This window comes from Heloderma suspectum, chromosome 6 (assembly GCF_057233095.1).
Source record: "Heloderma suspectum isolate Gila_16-S chromosome 6, 16-S_ref, whole genome shotgun sequence".
Lineage (NCBI taxonomy): Eukaryota > Metazoa > Chordata > Lepidosauria > Squamata > Helodermatidae > Heloderma > Heloderma suspectum.
This window is the reverse complement of record NC_139463.1, coordinates 9,562,811-9,578,633: the sequence shown is the minus strand read 5'-3', so window position 1 is coordinate 9,578,633 and position 15,823 is coordinate 9,562,811. Positions and strand designations below refer to the sequence as shown.

At 44.9% G+C, this 15,823-nt stretch overlaps 1 protein-coding gene across 1 annotated transcript in view; it reads right to left on the bottom strand.

Annotated features, from left to right (window-relative positions):
- The window catches only part of GRIK4 (glutamate ionotropic receptor kainate type subunit 4), a 445,828-nt gene that overhangs the window by 119,424 nt on the left and 310,581 nt on the right, over positions 1-15,823 (bottom strand). Inside the window, exon 10 of the mRNA XM_084807214.1 lies at positions 3,699-3,860. Coding sequence (XP_084663340.1) covers positions 3,699-3,860 — 162 coding nt within the window. The remainder of the gene's footprint in view (positions 1-3,698; positions 3,861-15,823) is intronic.

Below are 15,823 nucleotides of genomic sequence, written 5' to 3'. Positions count from 1 at the left end.
CTATACTGATGGCAGGGAAAGCAACAGCACCAATGTATAGTGAGAAGTCCACCCCCAATCTGCCATTTCATCTCATATAGGACACATCTACACTAGAAATCGAAACCATATTTGGCTTCACCAAAATGCTGCTTTACAAAGGAAGAGATCTCCAACAGAACATTTTCAGCACCTTCACGAAACAAGATATACTCCGATAATAAATACGCAAGTTTTTTTTAAAAAATGAATTGTGCTTGCCGCCTTGTTTGCGGGCGTTCTTTTTAAATTGAAATCTTCCGTCTCCGTTTACTTTCAACCAAAACACTTCCTCTTCCTTGGGGCTTCCCAAAAGAAGGCTGTCTTAGGTGTGCCTGAGCGATGCACTCTTTGTTTAAAGCAACGCTGTTTTAAAGAAAGAAAAAACCTTTTAAAATGACCATGCTGGTCCTGGAGCCCTGCACGAGGTATTATTCTCCCTGCTAAGCTTTCTATTTCCACATCCAGCGTTGTTGTTGACATTGTGAGGCTAAAATGGAGAGGAGAACCAACTCTGTGCATGTCTACTCAGAAGTAACTCTTATTAAGTTCAATGCAACTTACTCCTACACATGTCAGCACCCCACTTGCCCCCAGCTCAGCTTCCATTATGTATGTGTGTGTGTGTGTGTGTGTGTGTGTGTGAGGGGAGCGTCTCCCCCATTCCAGCTGTTTCCCTGGAAACCCCCTCCCCCCCATTCACCCAAGGGTCTTCTGAGATAACTAACAGGAGGTCTGATGAGCTGGATGTGGAAATACAAAGCTGAGCTGGGGGCAAGTGGGGTGCTGACGTGTGTAGGAGTAAGTCCCACTGAACTCAATAAGTCTTACTTCTGAGTAGACATGCACAGAGTTGGTTCTCCTCTCCATTTTAGCCTCACAACGTCAACAACAACACTGGATGTGGAAATATAAAGCTTAGCAGGGAGAATAATACCTCATGCAGGGCTCCAGGACCGGCATGGTCATTTTAAAAGGTTTATTCTTTCTTTAAAACAGCATTGCTTTAAACAAAGAGTGCATTGCTCAGGCACACCTAGGACAGCCTTCTTTTGGGAAGCCCCTACAAGGAAGAGGAAGTGTTTTGGCTGAAAGTAATTACTGCATGTCAGGGCAAGGGGAAAAAATACGTAAATATTTACGAAAAATAGCAATTCTTATGGAAGTTATGCAGAGATGGCTGTGCACCGGAATTACGGTAGTCGGTACGGATTTATCTTTGTAATTTTCAGAGCGGAAAAAAAAGAGGAGAATTCTGGGGGCTTGTGAATGGCGGAACGGAGCACTGGCTGAAAACTGCGGAAGTCAAGTGGCACCGAACGTACACAATTCGTACATCCCTAGAATTCCTTGGGCATCGATTAGAACAGTAAAACTGTTCTAGATTTGTAGCTGAGGTGCTACCATGTGCACTAACTCATGATAACTCCATGCTACATGATAACACATGTAACAATGTCCCAAGTTAACACATTTCTTGGGTGTTTTTTTTTAAATCAAGGAATTTGGAGCAAAGATACAAAGGAAAAAGGGGGCTTCATCTCCACCAGCTATTTTTCCTTTTATTCGCCACAACTCCTTTTCCCCTGTGGGATTCCAGATGTGTGTCTGAGGGTAATTTTGCTCTGGAACCTGGGTGCGTGTGCATTTGGGGGGAAAGCAGTGTGTCAGAGGGCCCTTCCACCACTTCTTTGCTCTAACCCTCCCCCCTCCCCGCCACTTTGCGTTTTAAAAAAAAATGGTGTCAGCTTCCTAATGCACATGTTACCATGTAGCATGCCATTTTAATCCTCAACAATTTTGGGGTAGAGGCCCAGGGAAGACTGGCGGATGATAGAGAAGGATTGGGCATTAATTTCAGTGAGTTATGCACAAGCAAGGTCCACAGTGGATCAATTGTGCCTCATGAGAACAAATACAGGCTTAATACAGAATGCAGGCTTAAAAGCAAAAGCATATAAATACCATAAATGAAGACTGTGGGGCAGTGAGAAAGGAGAAGTCCTTTTTTATTTCTGTCTGTCACTGTTGTTCCCGGGCTTTATTAGCAAGCTTTATTTATAATGCATTTCAGCTCAGCTGTCATCCAAGGCAGTTAGCAATGGAGAGATCATGTCAGGTATGCAGCGAGATTGGGCAGTGAATTGGCGGCAGTCTCTCTCTGGACTGGAGGAGTGGGTGGACAGTGATGGAGTGGGGCAAGTGCGGGTGTAAGCTCAGCTGAGTCCACAGCAGGTTCAAAATTTGAGCAAGCAGCTTGGCGCAAGCTACTGCATCCACTAGATGTCAACCATCCCCGGTATTTAAGGGCAGAGAAACAGTGATGCAACACAAGCAACTCTTAATCTGCCCACTTAAGGTCACTTTAACCTTTCACGTAAGCAGAAAATGCAGAATGTCGGGTGCCTTGTAGCAGATGCCTATTTATTCATTACCATTTCCAGTCCTGGGTAGGGGTCAGCTCCTTGGCTGTTCGCAAACTTTTCATGCATACTAGAAGGAGGATAATTTCCAGACAAGTCATCATGTGGGAATAGTATCCCAGAATTCTCTTTTGGTCTGGTTTCTAGGGAGGAAACAGCAATTCCCTCTAGGGTGCATAAAATGTTTTAATGAAAAGATGGCAAAGATTGTGCTCTGGTAATGTACCCATTAACAAGCGCTTGGAGGGGAGGGGAAATACACTGTTAAATGGGGTACATATTCCTAGGGAGAGAAGGATCCATCAGTCTCTTGGTCTCACCAAGATGGTCAGATTTTAAAGATCAAACGTATTCCGTCCCATTTCCACTCAAGCTTGTAATTAAAAAAAAGGAAAGAATGTACAGAAATTCATACTTTTTATGTGCATTAGAAACACAAAATCGCTGGTTTACCACTCCACAGCCCTCTGTAGTACTAACAGGGTTAAACTGGGCTTGTTTGCAAGCTAAATGTGACCCCCTTAGCACTCTGTAGCTGCTATGAAGCGCCATTTCATTTGATAAACACTTAAAATTTGGGGGTGCGGCAGGGACAGTGGGGGCTGCAAGCAGCTGGTGAGCCATATTATGCCCACCCCTATTCTAGACCCTCTGACATTCATCAGTTGGGTCACCTCTTGAAGTTTGCTCCGTCTTTTTCCCCCAGTGGTAAGGATGGGTGAATCTGTGAATTTCGTTTTCTGTCAGTTTCTCATTTTTCCTATCTTGAAGTTTTGTTCATCTCCAGCTTTGAGAACTTCTCTAATCTTAAATTTGTTTCATCTTGAACTTTGAGAATATTTTATTTTTTAAAGTTTACATGAAAATTCATAAGCATTTATGTGCAAATACATGCATTTTTGCATGCCTTTTTTTTGGCCTAATATACACATTTTAGTAAGCATTTTTCCTAACAATGCATTTTCGAATGCCATTTTCCCTACCATCTGTATTTTTGTACACATTTTTTGACTGGAGAACTAATTCCATTGCAAAATTTGGAGAAGTGTGAAAGTCACAGCCTTGAGCACCATTTTCTTGGTAGAAAGGTGGGGTATGGATAACATAAATAAATACATAAATTCAAAGGTTAACTGAGTTTTGGTTTGCATAGTGGTTTGAAAATGTGAAATGAGGTGAACAGATTTCTCCTCCTCCCTACCCAACAGACATGGGACTACATTGTGGGCTGAGGTCTAGATGCAGCTGTTGACTTACCGCCGGCCCAGTAAAAGGAATGTGGTCACAGTTCTCTAGCCATGACTGGTTGAGGCTCTCTGCAAACTCTTGGAAGAAAGCGTGGGATTGGTTGAAAATAGAAAACCCCATGATGTTCACTCGATCATCCAAACGGCTGTCTAGTCGCTGGAGGGAAAACTCCTAATGGAAGCCAACAAGCAAAACAGAGAAAGGAGAATTAGGGGGTATAAAAAAGAAGAATGATTTTCACGGGAAATGAAGGGAGGGGATCTAGAGAACTGCAAGGAGTGGTTTTCACACAGAGGGCACCAAGGGGTTTCAAACCTTACTTCATTCCAAACACCTTTTGAAATCATCTCATCTTTATCAGTTTTTGTTTTATTTCATGACCAGGTGAAAGCCACATGCATCAGCTGAGGGAGGGAGTTCCACAATAGTAGCAAAAAACCCCAAAGAAAGCTCAATCCCTTGGGTCCGTCAGCTTTAGATGATAGAGCAGCCTTCCCCAACCTGGTGCCCTCCAGATATGTTTGGACTGCAACTCCTATAATTCTCAGCTAGGGATGTCAAAAAGAAATCTGCAACGGATTCAAATGAGATCGGATTTCTATGAATCTGACCTGCGGAGTCTGCAGTGGACGAGCTTTCTCCGAGGTGTGGGGATTTTGTGGACTTGGGGTGGGGTGGGGGTGGGGGTTGCACAATGCGCATTTGTGCAAATGTGCATTTGTGCTCATGCGCACTTGTGCTCATGCACAAGTGCGCATGAGCACAAATGCACATTTGCAAAAAGGAATGGAATTCTCATACATCCCTTAAAAAAAAATTCCAATTCCATCAGTGAGTGGATGACAGAATGAAAGATGCCTGGCTATCAGTGAAACACAGACGGAACAGATTTAACAAATATCAGCATGGCGGCAGGTTGCGGAATGCTGTGATACAGACACCTGGAGCAGCCCACAACCCCAAACAGAGAAGTTCAACTTAAGTTCACAAGTAACAACAGAATCAGCCCTCAGCATATTGTGGGAGGGTATGAGGTTCTCCATTTTGCTGAGTGATTGCAGATAGGAAGTAAATTAGTACCCCAGGCTCTGGATATAATTGCACCCACATAATTGTACATTTAATTTATTTTCTCTTCTTGCTACTGTTTCAGCTGATACAACAGATCTTTGAGGCCTCAGGGAAAGTGGAGTAAAAGTGCAACTTCTCTGGTGCAAGGAGCTCTGAGGAGAACAAGATGAGACGGGATTAAGTGGTATTTTGGACACAATCACTTTATCATTAGGAGATGCAAAAATTGTCTGTGCGCTATTGATTCATTTGAATGGTATTATCTTCCGGTCCCCCTGACAGATTATCTATTTCCACACTGCAGACTTTCCACCTGTGGAACAAAGGGCAGATGGCTGATGAGAGCTAGGCCCTGAGGAGATTTCGTATGCAAGGAGTGTGGCAACAGCTACGCTGAATAAGGCCTGTCCACCCCTCTCCCGTTGGAGAAGCAGGAGAGCCATGAAAGAAGACAAATCTGAGGGGGACGGACAGCTAAGCCTCTCACTGACTGCCAGGCCTAGCTGGGAAGAGGCTTGGAGCCCCAGGAGAATAAGGCATGATAGTCATAGCCCCACAGCAAAGTATCAGGCAAAGAGAAGCAAACTTTAGTAAATAATCTGGAGAGTTTACTACAGGAACAAGAAGGCAAAGACTCAAAGCCTGTGTAAGGCACGCCGGTGGGCTGGGGCGGTTCTCAAAATGGGGGTCTCAGCAGTCGGTCTCTGGCACTGTACTTCCCATGCAAGCATGGAGCTCTAGGGTTCGAGGGTGACAGACAGACTGCACTACCAGGCTTCCTGATCATTCTGTCAGCTGACCCCAAGGGGCGATCACTGCTCACCAGGCCCTATAAAGCCCTAGCCTCAGCCCTTGGTCCTTGGTCTGTGCGACATGACTTGTGGGTGAGGACTCCGCCTAAGCTCTTGTTCTATGATAGCTGCCTCAGATCCTGATATCTGCCTGTGTTCAATCCTGTTTCTAGCCCACTTGGACTGTCAGCGAGCTTCCCCTTGGGGTTTGAGTGTTGGAGGAGTGAGGAGTGGGTTGGGGAAAGGCCCCCAGGACCTCCCTGAATCAAACATCCACTCCTTGGAGGCAGAGGGAATGAACAAGATGCAGGATCTGAAACCCCAGTTCAGAAGGACCAGGAATTGGTTTAGGGATGTCGGAGAAATCTGTTTGGTGGGTGGAGTTTGATGAGTTACCCTAGGTTCGCCCCCTCCCCCCAGACTTCGTTCCTGTTTCTGCTGCAGCGCCCGACTCGGTCTGCAGCGAGTTGGGCCAGTTTGTGGATTTTCCACACATTGTTTGCATTTTCCCCCCCACAGGTTCTGCAGGTTGCACAAATTTCTGAGCAATTTGCACAGAGAAACTAAGAACATAAGCCATGCTGGATCAGACCACGGTCCATCAAGTCCAGCATTCTGTTCACACAGTGGCCAACCAGCTGTCTACCGGGAACCCGCAAGTGGGACATGAGTGGCACGGCACCCTCCCACCCATGTTCCCCAGCAGCAACTGGTGTACACAGGCCCACCACCTCTGGTCCTGGAGGTAGCACATAGCCATTAGGACTAGTAGCCATTGATAGCCTTCTCCTCCAGGAATTTGTCCAACCCCCTTTTAAAGCTATCCAGATTAGTGGCCATCACCATATGCTGCGGTAGCGAATTCCATAGTCTAACTATGCACTGTGGGAAGAAGTCCTTCCTTTTAACTGTCCTGAGATAGCTGCACAGAAAAGGATAACTGCATAGAAAATATTCCTGCCATTGGGGGAAAAGCCCACAGCTTGGCTCATAAGCGTAAATCAAGTTGTATGCGCTGTGGAACCCCGTCGAGTCACAAAAGAACCAGATTCCCCAGTGACCGAACCTGTAGACTGGTTATTATGACACCTCCTTGGAATTGCTGTTGCTGGAGACTGCAGCCCCTGAGTGCTCTCTGTCCTGGGTCATGACCGAACGGATGCTAAAAAGTCGCACATGTCTTTGCTCTAGAAAGGAGGGGGGGCGGGTAACAGTTCTGTATTGCTAACATTGCTATATTTATTAAGATAAAGTAAGCACAACAAATGCTTTAATATACACTGCCTTGAAATGTACCTCTCGGGGTATCTAAGTTCGAGCCTTACTAGGAGGCAGAAGTGGATTAAAGGGTTTAGTGGCCTATGCTGAACAGCCTCCTCTTCCACACACCTGTACTGACTGGGGGGAGTTTAGACCCTCAAATACAATCAAACCTCAGGTTTCTGAAACTGAATGAAAATGCTGTCCTTGAAAAGTCGGACCCAGAGCTACGATCCTTTGCTTTCTTGACCTGTGCTTTAAGCAGGCAGTAAGTATGTGCATTAAATAGCAGCATTTTTTGTGTTGATATGGTGGCGCTTATTTCTAAAGTGCTAGCCTGGCATTATTAAATAATAGAACAGAACTGTGCCCCCTGGGAGACAGCATGCAGGAGATATTCCAGGCCAAAAGTCTCTTCAACGACTGTTGTTATCTGTGAGGTGCTTGACCTAACACACTAACATTTTTCAGCATCAGGAAAACTCCTCTGAGTGACCTAAACCTTTGGCTCATGGAGAGATTGTTCCCTCATCAAGGCAGCATGAAATGACTCTGTGAGACATGGCTTCAGCAGATCCGCTTGGAGCTGGGAAGCATTGCCCACAGTATGTTATATGACTCAGCAAATGATAAGAGGTGTTTTTGACACTGTTTAATACATAAAACAACTGAATTCCAGCTTATTGCTCAGGGCCAGTATGCGGAACACGTGCAGCCATTAAGGGCCTGATGGTGAATTGTGCAGAGTTCTCACTGTTCTAGCCATCGCCAATACTTGCCACTGCCACGTAACTTTTAATGTTTAAAAGCCAGCCAGTGTGGTGCAGGGCTTAGAGGGTTGAACTGGGACTTGGGAGTTCTAGTGCCCAATTGGCCATGAAGCTCACTGGGTGACTTTGGGCCAGGCACTGACTCTCTGCTTAACCTACCTCACAGGGTTGTTGTGAAGATAAAATGGAGAGGAGGACTACATAAGCCACCTTGGGTTCCTTGCAAGAGGAAAAAAGGCGGGATATAAATGTAATAAGGAAATACATTAAAATGATGACTTCATTCTGTTTCAAGAAACGAATAGCTAGCTAAAATGGCACCTTCATCCCCCACCCCCCCAGTAAGTAATAGGCAATTGCCAAGGTTTTGTCGCACTTTAGCATAACCATGACATGAATCCTGGTGGTGGCTATGCAGATATGATGCAGCTTGATTCTCAGCATTAGAGGGCAGACATTGGGGGCTATTTGGGGTGGAACGTGTGTGATGACTGTAGCGTTATATTCTTCCCTGCTCCAACACATGGCATTTTATAAGCCTTTCTGCAGCTATGAATAAACTTGGCATTTAGTGCTTTGGGAGCATTCAAAGCATTTAACGTACATTATGTCACTAATCCTTACACCACTCTTGTGAGGTAGGCCTGTATTACTATAATCTCCATATTGCAGATTAAGGGCTGAGGCTGAGAGATTTAGATTGCCTAAAGCTATCTAGTGTGTTCTCGGCTATATAGTGAGCTTTGAACAGGAGACTTCCCAGCTTTTAGCCACAATATTACAACTCCCAGTAAGTTGTCTACATACTAGTGCTGGGCCAAAAATTTCTCCCACATTTTTTTTGACCATTCTCATTCAATGTCATAGAAAAGAAATTGCTTTTGAAAATAAATTCAATGAAGAAGAAAAATTTGGAGCAATTCTCATTACTTAGGTTTTTTTTTTTTTGCTTATAGTACTTACAAAGTGGCCAAAGAGTATGCATGAATGTTCTGTTTTTCATTGTACAATTTTCTTATTGGCAACCTATAGTCTCCTTGGCTTCCCACACTTCAGTTAAAGCCCATGAGAAAACATCATGAGGTAACTCCTCCTATAGGGCTTTTTCAGATCAGGAAGGCAGGCAGCCTGGGAGGCTGCAGAGCAATGGAGAGATGTGTAACAGAAAGAAAACAAACACACAGCACTCTCAGCCACCTTACACTGATTAAGTAAGCTCAAGAACATTACAAAATAAATTATAAAACACCGTAAGAATGAGGCAGAACAATGGAAACCTCTTTTATGGGGGAGGAAAACATTTAGGAAATTGGAGGATAGATTCAGGCACAGCACTAACTCCACCTCTTCCCTGGAGCTAGACACAACACTGCCCCCCCCTTTACGCCTACATTGTGGAGGATGCAAAATGGGGGGGGCAGGCTGCCAACACAGTTGACGCTGCTGCGACACCCCCATGCAAAACCCTTGCAAAAAAGAAAAAGAAAGAAGCTATGCCACAAACCCGGCCAATGGGGAGCCCTACCTGTGAGAAATTATGGAGAATTTCTCCTCCCCCTGGAGAAATTCAGTGAAATCCACCCCCCATTTCTTTGCCAACAAATAGGATGAAGAATTTCAAGAGTCCATTGGTGCACAGCTCTACTACATGCATCAAATGTGAAAAATACAAGCATTTTTCTTGCACAGAAAGTAACTTCACACTTCAATGGGTTTTGTGACAGTTAAGCTGGCTTTGTCAATGGCAACACAATTAAAATAGCAGTTTGTATCCATTGCACAGTAATCAGGTCACCTTTGCTGAACCATTCACAAGACCCATTCGGTTATTCAGTATGAACAAATCCACTGAAAAAGTAAATTCATGTTGATATTAACTTGGCAAGGTGGGAGGTGGGGAGAAGGTAGTATGAATCCACCTTAAGACCCTAGTTTCATCTCAGATCCAGAATCAGCAGATCATGCCGTCCAGTTTTATGTTTGTTTGGAAGTCAGTCCTGTGTTGTTTTTTAAACCTTGACTACTGAATTCAGGCTCTTCCACAGAGGTACTGATAACTTAATTGATTAAAGAGGGTTATATTCAGTTTCCTGGCAGGGCTTCTAACACAGTCCTGCAGTAAGGCTCATCTCTACTCATGCCCCATACCCCCCAGAATGTGAAAGGGGAGTCTGGTGGTTGGGTCATCCTCAAGGGATGCACAGTTAATTCACTGTGTCTGAATATATCACAAGTCCCATTGAGTTCTCTCCTGGCTTGGGTCCCAGGAGAAGCAGATGGTCAATCAGGTGCTCAAGGAGGTTCTGGTAGCAGGAAGCTACAACTGGTGAGGCAAAGGTCACACTTGGTCAGTAGCTATGCCAGATAAACATGAGCACAGCAAGGTAGAAACTAATAGCACCTTGGAGAGCACTATGCAGGAGCTGCTAGGCTGGGATAGCTCCTCCTGAAAGGAGCTGTTGTCCCAGCAAAGGGACCAGAAGCTACTAAGGGCTTAAGTAAGCCAGTCAACTCAGGTCTCTCAGAAGCTCCACATCCAACTGGTTACTGATTGCAACTTTAAAGGGCCCATGCTCATTTCCATAGCCTTAAGCTCCTATGCAGCTGAGGACCTGAGAGGCTTTTGGAGAGTCATTCTTGAAGACCAAGGTTGATGGGAGGACTGACTCCTTGGGTCTGCAGGATGCATCAGGGGTTTCTAAGGGTCCTCCCTGGAGTGGGAGGACCTGTGTCTTATTGGGTTCAAAATCCTCTTTGGGGTGATGCCAATCCTCCAGAACTGCGGTCATGACAAGTTCTTAGTGCGTTTATTCTTCATCTAGAACATGGGGGAGTCAAGAGGCCTAACAAGCATGGAGTGGCTGAAGGAGTGTTGTATGAAAGGATCTAGGCTAGGTGGAGCGGCAGGCTGACTGACATATCCCAATGATGAGCCAATGCATTTTAGGAGAATCCATCTGTATTGACAAATGCACGTGGCTTCACATCGGCAATTGGCTCCTGCTAATTACGTATCACTGAAAGCTAAGGAAGGCCAAGTTGCTATTGTTGGCTACTTGCATTAGCAAGATGGACCTTTTCATTCCTAGTGACTTGCCTGACAAAATTACCCACATCTCCTCCTGGTTGCAGAATCTCTCCTTTGTGAGATCCTTATCATGGTTTTAATAATCCAGACCACCTACAAAGCCAAGAGGCAGTAACAGCTCCTCCCTCTCAGAGAGAGAGAGAGAGAGAGAGGAGAGGGGTGGGGTGGGGTGGGAAGATGACAAGGTTTTTCTCTTTTTGATTTCTGGTGAGTCCTTCTGTCTCTCTCCCTCTCCCAGCCACACCCATACGTTTATGTATCTTTATTTTCCTCTATTAATTACTGAAAGAACTTTATTGGATTTCCAGATCTGCTTCTGATTGACAACCTTCCAATTGATCCCCAAATGCTACTGATGCTGCTATAGGAGGGTTTTTATGATCAGATGAGGGGACAGATCCAGAACTGGAGAGAGCAGATGGTCTCCAAGGGAACTGCACCACTATATTGCTCTGCACTTGCAGAACATCACTCTAACTTTGTTTTGGCTTTCTTTATCATTTCCATCAGTATTCTTAAAGCAGGGGAAGGGGAAGGGGAGACAGGATTAAGAGCACCTCAGACCTGGAATCTGCCCCCCACCCACACACACACACTGTTCACATCTCTTGCTAAAGCAGCTCCCTTTAATCTCAATTAGATGAAGAATTCTGAAGCAATGGATTGTAGCCAATATTAGTCTAACATCCCATTCATTTCAGTGGGTCTACTCTACTTAAAGCTCACATTGCATACAATCCAATAGCTTCTTCTTGGAAGCCTGATGCACCACCTGGCTCCGGCGTTACCATTCACAGCTCTCACGTCTGGTGCAGGGTCTACCTTACAGGGCTGAGGAACACTTTGAATACTTGAAAGGCTCCCCTCACTGTAAATGCCAAGAATTCTCATTAAAGGTGGGCTCTATCCAGTACTTTTTTCAGCAGCTTGGCAGTACTAGTTTCCTGAGGGAAGGGGTGGCTGGTAGCATAACCATTTGCTCCCTAAATAATGATATTTGCCGGTCTTTGCTCCTTTTAACTAATAATTATTCTAGTGTTCTGCTTCTTAAACGCATATTATCATGGTACAATGCTAACAGGTGCAATGCTAAAAGGTGTCTCCCACAAATCCCTTCTTGGATTGTTATGGATCTTACACTAATCCCTCTTTAGAGCTGACTTCAGGGCCAGTTTGCCTTTTTGCCACTTGAAGTCACTGTGATGGCTTCATCCCAAGCCCTGGTGGTAAATCTCCTTCCCTGGTACTTCCATGATGGACTAAGCATGTCCATTGCACACAGGTTTCTGGAGTGGCTAAGCTAGACAAAATGTCATTCATGCATTGAATGGCTTTAAAAAGTAAATAGCAGGTATGGGTCACATCAGGGGTACAGGACACTTTACAACTTTACCTCCTGCTGTGATCCCATCCAGATCTAATCCCCTCTTCCTGTTATTTGCATTAGTGTGAATGGGAGTTTTTCTCCCATGCAATTGGCACTTGTGGGGGAGTCAATCCAGACTGAGACCAGAGAGAGAGAGAGAGAGAGACTGGGATGTAGCCACTTCACTTTGCTTCAGAGCAACGGCAATTGTGGATTACTTGAAAACAGGCTTACAACCTCAATGAAAACGTAACATCTTAGTGTGATCACAGCAGAGTGTGTCCCCAGCAGCTGTTGGAAACCCCAACAAGAAAGAGGATGGAGTCATCATGAGTATCAAAGGCAGCAAAATAAGTAACGTGAGGCTGCCGTGTGCAATCAGCAATTTCATGGGAATCAATGGTCATGGGAATGTCCCACTTCAGACTGCAGGTGGGGGAATTGGATATTTGAATGCTTCCCATACACCTAAGAATATTCCTTGCATATACACAACTAGGACATCAAGGAGAAGGTTGTAGCCTAGCCTTAGACCTGGCTGTTTGGGGAATACTATTTACATCGGGTGGGGTGGGGAGCTGTCACTAAAGTATTTACCACCCCCCAGCATCTAATGGTACAGTCTAACAGTAGATACACCATGGGAGGTTGCTGATCATGCGTGTTGCCAATGCTGCTGCATCGCAGGTCTCCAATATAGGTTTGCTCCAAGAGGATACTTAACCGAACAGCCTGCTGCCGTGATCCTGGCACTGTTCTAGTTGAGGCACGGTGCCCTTTCCTAAATCTAGTGGGGGAAGACATTTCATTGGGAGTACACCCTCCCTCTGCGAATTCAGTGGCCTTCAGGGTCTATAAATGTTAAGCTTCTAAGTCAATTTATCATTCCTAAGCTGCCTAGAAAACATTTTCATTTATTCACTAAACTGTACAAGATAACTCTAAGTGCTTTATGGCTGAACGAAAGAAAATGGTTTGGTACATTCATAATATATTGACTGTGTCAATAATTGCATAATAAACCACATGCAGAAATCAATTTTTCAAATAGGAAGTCTTCTGAGTGATTGGATATAGTTCTATTTTGAATTTCTGGAAGGTGACTTATCGAAGAGTAGGTTGCATGAGTATAACAACAAGTACATCTCCTGCAGTTCTTCTCATGGCCTGGATACCTCATCATCCCCAAAGTCCCAGAAGTTGTGATGTACAAAAATTCAGATCTTTATTCCAAACTTGTCCCAAGTCAGCATCCTTGGGACCACTGTTATCCTTTAACACTGATCCTCCAACCTGAATGGAATGGTGGCAGAATTCTCATCACTGATTAATAGATTTTTAAGGTCAGAAAGGATCACTCATACACACTGGACTCTGGCTCAACATCACCCACTCAGGTTTTCATGTACACTCCCCCCCCCCCCCGGACCTCAGGAGAGATACTGTTGGCAACAAGATGACTACAGCACCACTTCAGCTAGATGAAGCTTATGGGTTAGTTGTTGACACTAACCCATCCATCACTTGACATCACAACACTCAATGGACTGAAGTTGTTGAATATTGAACTTGGCTCCATTGAAAAGCATTATGTTTGATTTGACATTGGGTGATAAGGAAGTTGCATGTGTGGTGATTAATCTGGGATGACTCATTCATACACAAAAGCCAACACTTGATGCCATCATCAATGGTGTGCGAACTAATCCTCTGAACCAAAACCTTGGTGCGCCAGTGCATTTTGTGAATTCACTGTCCCATATTAGCCATTGACTTCACCTGATCAGGAAAAACGATAAAGTCTTCCTGTTCAGGCTCAGATTTTGACTGGGCAACAAGAGTATTCATTGTGGCTCATCATGGCTGATGCTTTCTTGCTTTCTTACTTTCTTACTCAGTTCCATCTGAACTTTTACCCTGCAACTGCTGGCAGCCTAGCTCTGATATAGGTAGGGATGGCGGAGAATTTCTCCCCGAATCTTCAGGGGGCTGAGCGCCAACGCATTCGGCCCCCCGAAATCGGCAGTGAAATTCTCCGCCACCCCCCCACGGGATGGGACTTACCTTTGGCGAATGTCCCTCCCGGCGGCGGGTCCCGGCGGCGTTTCCGCGGCGTTTCGTCGTGGGCGGGGGCCAGTCTCCCGACCGGCTGCCACACCACCATTGCAAAAAAAAAAGTAAAAAAACAACAACACACACCCATGATAGGCTACGTAACAATTTACGTAGCCTATCACAGCTAGATTTCCAAAGTCAAAGTTTTTTGACTTTGAAAAAAAAAAAGCGCGTACGCAAATGGCGGCTCCCATGGGGACCGCCATTTGCGTTCCTTATTTTGGCACATCTAGTCTACGTAAACATTTACGTAGACTAGACGTGCCAAAATAAGGAATGCAAATGGCGGTCCCCATGGGAGCTGCCATTTGCGTACGCACTTTTTTTTTTCTAAAGTCACCCGTGATAGGCTACGTGACGATTCACGTAGCCTATCACGGCTGACTTTGGAAATCTAGCTGTGATAGGCTACGTAAATCGTCACGTAGCCTATCACGGGGTCTTTTTTTTTTTTTTTTTTACTTCTTGTTTTGCGGCCGGGGAGACGGGGCGCTTCTCCCCGGCCTGAATTTCGGCCGGGCAAGGCGGGAAGCCTCCCCCCCCGCCTGAACTTCGGGGGGAAAAGCGAAGCGCCTCCCCCCCACCGTGAAGCCAAGCTGCGAAAAGGTAAGTGACTTCCCTACATCCCTAGATGCAGGGGTCCTGCCTGTAATCCCCCCCTCCTTCCATGAGGATGTTCCATTTGATTTGTTCTCCTAAGTTTGGCGACTGAGATCTGGAGGTTAATTTCTCAGTCACCAGTCCTTCTTTGCTCAAATCTTGTGTATAACTTAGGAGATAATTTTCATCTTCCAAAGAGACGCATTTTCCCTTCCACCGCCGAAAGCCAGACATATAATTCCATATATAGCATCTAGAAAGAGCTTTATCTTCGCACAATGCCATCACCTATTAATGTTGGGGAACAAAGCTGTACCAGCTGAACACCCTGCCTGGCTCTAGGCACTGCTGAAATGCCTTTATTTTTTATTATACCTTCCCTCCAACAGTAATGGTTTTTAATAGTTCAATTATTGCCTTCTACTCTCCCTGATAAATATTTTGAAATTTAAAAACCTAGTGTTGGGGCATGTGTGTGTGTGTGTGTGTGTGTGTGCGCGCACATCCAGAAATTACATGGAAATAATGAGGTACAATAGAATTAATTCCATTGCATGCCTTTGGAGAAATCCAAACTCTTTCCCATGTTCTATGTGCATGGTTCTCGACATCCCAAGGCTTGCGGGAAACAGAGACATCCATTTCCTTGATGCTCATAGTGGCCTGTCTGTAATTCTCTATCTGCAAATTGTCTCCTTATGATTATGATTATTATAAATCAAGCATCAATGTGGTTACTATTTGTTTTATTTTAATGGATTTCAAATCAGGGTGGTGGTTGTTTTTGCTGCTGAACAAATCATTTTAATTAAAACTTTTAATGAGATATATTAACTGACAGCTACTGCCTGCTTTACTGGCATTTGAGTCTTCCTTGAGAAGTAAGCCCCCTTTGAACTTTGTAAGACTGAAGCTGGGGGAGAGGCCACAGCTTTGCAGGCAGAAGGTCCCAGATCAGATCACTGGCATCGCCACTTTAAAGGATCCACTAGTGGGTGATGAAAGAAATGCTCCTGTACCGGAGAGCTTGGAGAACTACTGCTCTCAGAGGAGACAGTAACAGGCTAGCTGAG